The sequence below is a fragment of the Sardina pilchardus genome, chromosome 9, assembly GCF_963854185.1.
Source record: "Sardina pilchardus chromosome 9, fSarPil1.1, whole genome shotgun sequence".
In the NCBI taxonomy this organism is placed as follows: domain Eukaryota; kingdom Metazoa; phylum Chordata; class Actinopteri; order Clupeiformes; family Clupeidae; genus Sardina; species Sardina pilchardus.
Genome location: NC_085002.1, coordinates 21,822,494 through 21,827,493, shown reverse-complemented (window position 1 = coordinate 21,827,493; position 5,000 = coordinate 21,822,494). Strand labels below are relative to the sequence as shown.

Sequence of the window (5,000 nt, the reverse complement as noted above, 5' to 3'; positions counted from 1 at the left end):
TCAAATGTGCTGTATTAGGTTGACTTCTACATCAACGGCGATAAATAGCTTGTGCCTATTTATATCTGGTGAATCCTTGCCAAGAACAGGTGCAGCGCTTTGCAACATCTTGTGTGTCATTTCACAACTGGACTGACGGCCCTCATTTTTATACTCAGGAGGAGATCTCTACTTCGACCACTCCATGTAGTGCTTAATTATATACAATAATTATTATAAATAAGCTATATAAGCAATAAATATATATCATTAATGAGCAAGTAGGCTCAAAGAAGTGATACCTGGGGTTGAGGAATAAAAACAGTTTCGCTGAATACTAAGGCAAATATTGTATGTATTACAAATATTGTATGTATATGTTATTATTCACAGATAATCAACCTCTATGACCTTTGACTAGAGCATTAATGTTCATAGTGTATATGTGTTTGTGTACATATATGTGTAATATGTGCATATATGTTATATGAGTAATATGCATCTTCTGTAACTGAGAATATTGTGGTGACCTTCAGAGGACTGAATCATTTGCAAGGCCCTGCACCTCTGGTTAAATGTGCTCTGTAATAAAACAGCGTGCGGTTAAATGTCATACGCAATAAAACCCATGTGGGCGGAGTTTAAAGACGAGCACTCATGAGTCACTCATGGTGGTCAGGAAACAGTAGTGACAGGAGGGACTGGCCACAATGGCTTTGTGAAATGTCACAGGAGCCCTGGAAAACACCATAATGCTTTCAAAGTCAACAACAACAAAAAAGATCTATTAAAAGTATTTTATTTTTGAAAATCTACGCAACGTTAACTAGTTTCACTAAAGCCAACTACATTTTTTTGTGCAAGAACACGGGGGAAAAAAGCACCGAATTGTAGGTCACAAACTACAGTTTCAGCCATTCCATTATACGAACAATTAAATGCCTTTGATTAAATCGGCCATTGATGCCCCTATTGTGGTGGCATGAACAGGTAACAGTAGCAGAAGGGATGGCCTTTCTCGGCTGACTGTGTGACCTGCTCATACATTTGTTCAGATAAATGGCTCTCCCTAGCCATTCCAAGACAAAGGCCTTTCACAAAAGCACGTCAAAGATGAAGGAGAAAGAAGAAACGCATTGGTCAGTTGGTAATATTTACTAAAATCTCCTCAAGACTGGGCAGTGTCCATGTATTATACAGTATGCAAGTGACAACAGCTAAATACCCTTACTTGAGTTATGTTGCCTCTTTTGTTCACAAAACCCATATTATACATGAAACACAAGTTATCTATGTCAAGTTCTTTTTTCATTTAATTATCTAGTTGATCTAGGTGTCTGTGGTTTGAATCTCTCTACTTTGCTAGCGCTTGGAGGAATAAAAACTCATTAAACCAGAGTTGTGTTAAAATTAGCATTCATAGGCAGCTGTAAGCAAACAGTTTTCTGTTTTCCACAAACGTTTGTGAATACTCGCAAAACAATTTGAGAAGGGTAGCTAGCTTTCCATTGACATGGGGTATCAACACAAAGCTTTACATTGAGACCATTCCATTGTGTTAGCACAAAAATCATTCAAATGCATCTGTTCAGACAGACGTGTTTGCCAGGGAACTTTCGGACAGTGAATTTGAATGCACCTCAGGTGAGCAGTGAGGCAAGACTGCCACCTGAGTAGCTACCTGAGCTACCTGCGACGACCTGTGGTGAGCGCAGGTGTGACTCACCTTCACCGCCGTTGGACTGGGCGTCCTGATGCTTGAAGCTGCTGGTCACCCCCTGGTCCTGCTCTCGGAGTGGTGAGCCCTCCTGGAAGGAAGGGACAGATTGGTCTGAGTACTGCCCCATATCCCCAACCCCTAAACAACTTCACTTTTATACACGCATACATCATTCACCCCCTGCAGCTCTTACTCTAACCCCTCCCCCCCGTGCACGTGAATGCTTCTTGCACTTATCCTGCCCCTCTCTACTACCCCCCCCCCCCCACCTCCATATGCACAACAGGCGAAGAAACTGACGCATTTCACTGCATTCTTTACTTTAGTAATCACATGCATGTGACAAATAAACCTCTTTGTATCCTTGTATCCCTGTATCTTTCGGCAGACAGGTCTCGCACAGTACATTGTGTTACGGCATAAGCATCGTAAACAGGGACATACTGTGGTCGGAGGGCGGCTGGGGGGTGTGGCTTTCTCATCCGCCCGTTCGACGGGCAGCGGCGAGGACCAATTGTCGACTGGAGACGAGCGCTGGGGCTCCCGCCCCTCACTGGAGGCTCCGCCCAGACTGCTGGACTCCTCCTCCTCCTGCTTGATGCTGACGCCCACCATGGTCACATCACTGGCGTAGGGACGCAACGCGGGAGAGCTGGGCTCGCACATCCTGGACAGAGACGGGGCCACAGACAGAGCTTAAATACACACACTGGTGTGCAGACAGGTGCGCCATCAACGTGATCCCAAAATCTAATTTCCTGTCCATACCAGAAAGAAAGAAAGAAAGAAAGAAAGAAAGAAAGAAAGCATGCAGCTGCAACCTTTAAAACCCAAAAGAATGGTAGACAACACTGCATTGTAAGCTTATGCAAGTGATGAGTGCGACACAACCATGGGTATATGTGCCAATCCGACTGCCAGATTGATACCAAGGCACATTCTCCCCCCCTCTGCGGTCTACCTGTTCTCTTATCTCATAACGAGGGCCTGCTATTTTGGCACGGCGACCCAATCTCATCTGGCCAAAGGAGTTCTGATTCACTGGCAGACTGCTTTGCATGCACAACAATAGAGCCCTGTAGATGGGGGACAGTGACAGTTCCCAATCACAATGCTCTCAAGTAACACCGCCGGCCGATAACTAGTCGACAGAGGAAGAACGATGGAGTGAGGAGAAAAAAAAGAATAAACTCTAGTGAACTCTATCAGTTTGTAAACCCCCCCACCCCCAACGCCACAACTTCCACCCTACGCACTGTAAAAGGAAAGAAAACAAGCCTGAACAAGGGGGGAGAGTCACACTCTCTCTCTCTTTCTCTCTCTCTCTCTCTCTCACAAACACACACACACACACGCACATATGTATATATATAATATATGTAAGAAAAAAAAAAGAGAAATCCATTGTTGCCGAGAGGGAACAAAGGAAGTGTTGAACAATGGGCATGAGGAGGACAGCGGTGGCCGGCTACAGGAAGCTCGCCGGGTTAACAATGTGTGCGGAATGTGCCGACCGAACGCTGCCTCACGGCTCGCACCGCCAGCGGTCACCCTACAGTGAATCCAGCGCAGCGCGCGGAGTTATTTATTTATTTATTTATTCTGTTAGTTACTTATCAGCATTTACGCTTCCGACACAAAAAGCTGCAAGTGTTTGGACCTAAAGATAGTGCTCCTCTTTAGAGCTTCTGGGGAGACAAGCCTCGCCAAGGCTTTTTGGATGTCACTGCTGTTGAATGCACTACTGAAGGGTTTTGGTTAGTAGATATAAAAGTCATCCCAACACATAAACAAACAAACACACACACACACACACACACACACACAGAGACACACACAGAGACACACACATAGAGACATACACACACACACACACACACACACAATTGCAATTCTGCAGAAGACAGGTGTCATTCCAAGACTTTCACCTGATGTCATCCTGGAATGATGGCTACGCGACCACCCACTAACAACCTCATGAAACCAAAGACGGTCCGGACACCATCCCTCTAAACGCCCATGTTAACACCGCCTCATAAAAATGGTATATGCGGACACTGTGGACTTGACAGGTCAAACCTAAAACAAATAGGAACATACTTGGCATCCCTGACTGACAGACAGTGCAATAAAAACATACTAAACTGAACACGGGAGAAGTGTTCTGCCTGAAACAAAGGCACCGCACGTTCTGTGAACGTATTAATAGGTAAACTAAAGATAAACCCACACTGAGGATCATGGTCTGGGATTTTGGTTAGCATAATAGGGCACAATAGACACGAAAGCAGACTTCGACGGAAGCCGTTAATACAACTGTCAACATAACGACCACGGATAGATAACATCAGATCCAGTAGCTCATATTCAAGCCAACCCATCTGACATCAAATACTACTGTCATATTGATCTGCGCAACTGTTTTGGTTACCAAACAGGTTGAGAAATGAATACCTATATTTGGCCCAAAGGATCAGTGGATGCAAATTGTTCTGCTTTTTTTCTCTTACATCTTTATCTCACATAAACAATAATGATAACAAAAAAAAAAGGCTTTCTCTAAAACACCTGCGTTTGAACACTTCCCCCACGGACACCTCAGACACAAACACAGACTTGAGAGAAACAGCATGCCCTTGATTGATGTGCCCCTGCCCGGAGACCACCATTCTTTACACGCGACAGAGAGAGAGCAGGGAGGAAGCCCGACCTCGCCTGACAGACAGTGCACCCTCCTCCCACCATGGCGCAACATCTGTGGTCAGTAACAGACCACTCAGCCGCTGAAAAAAAGGCCATAACGGCAATCCACAAAACCCACGTAACCCTGGAAATCTGACAGTTCTACCTAGAGAGAGAGAGAGAGAGAGAGAGAGAAAACTTTTTTTTTTTACGAACCTGCTGAGTTTGTGACTGGCACTTGTCCCACATGCAAAGCCCATGGAGCTAACTGTTGACTGCCAATGCAGGTAACTGGGGATGCAGGCCATGGTGCTGTAGTAGCGCGAAAAAGAAACAGATCGGAACACACACTTGCATGCATACACACACACACACCAGTTCTGTGGTGCTGCTGGTGTCTGTCATCACCTTGTGTGCTGGACTACAAACACTGGCTTTGAGTGGAGGCTTTTTGTAGGCCATAACATCAGTATTTGCATAAAATGAAAGCCTGACGCGGAAGAGTCTGGACGAGTCTGCTAGTGTTTGACAAGCTGTGGTTTTTTAAAACAAATAAAATATGGAATGCTCCTAATTATTTTACACAGCTGATCTAGGAGGACATAGAACATTGTGTCTC

At 44.9% G+C, this 5,000-nt stretch overlaps 1 protein-coding gene across 6 annotated transcripts in view; it reads right to left on the bottom strand.

The window, feature by feature from the left end:
- The window catches only part of LOC134093059 (transcription factor SOX-13-like), a 26,636-nt gene that overhangs the window by 11,555 nt on the left and 10,081 nt on the right, over positions 1 to 5,000 (bottom strand). For 4 of the 6 annotated variants that reach the window (XM_062546337.1, XM_062546340.1, XM_062546341.1 and 1 more), the window contains exons 2-4: positions 4,598 to 4,693; positions 2,144 to 2,366; positions 1,706 to 1,787 (exon numbers count right to left, since the gene is read on the bottom strand). In XM_062546337.1, the coding sequence (XP_062402321.1) occupies positions 1,706 to 1,787; positions 2,144 to 2,366; positions 4,598 to 4,693 (401 nt within the window). Of the gene's footprint in view, positions 1 to 1,705; positions 1,788 to 2,143; positions 2,367 to 4,597; positions 4,784 to 5,000 lie in introns of those variants that run through there. The other 2 variants (XM_062546339.1, XM_062546343.1) reach the window with 2 other exon arrangements.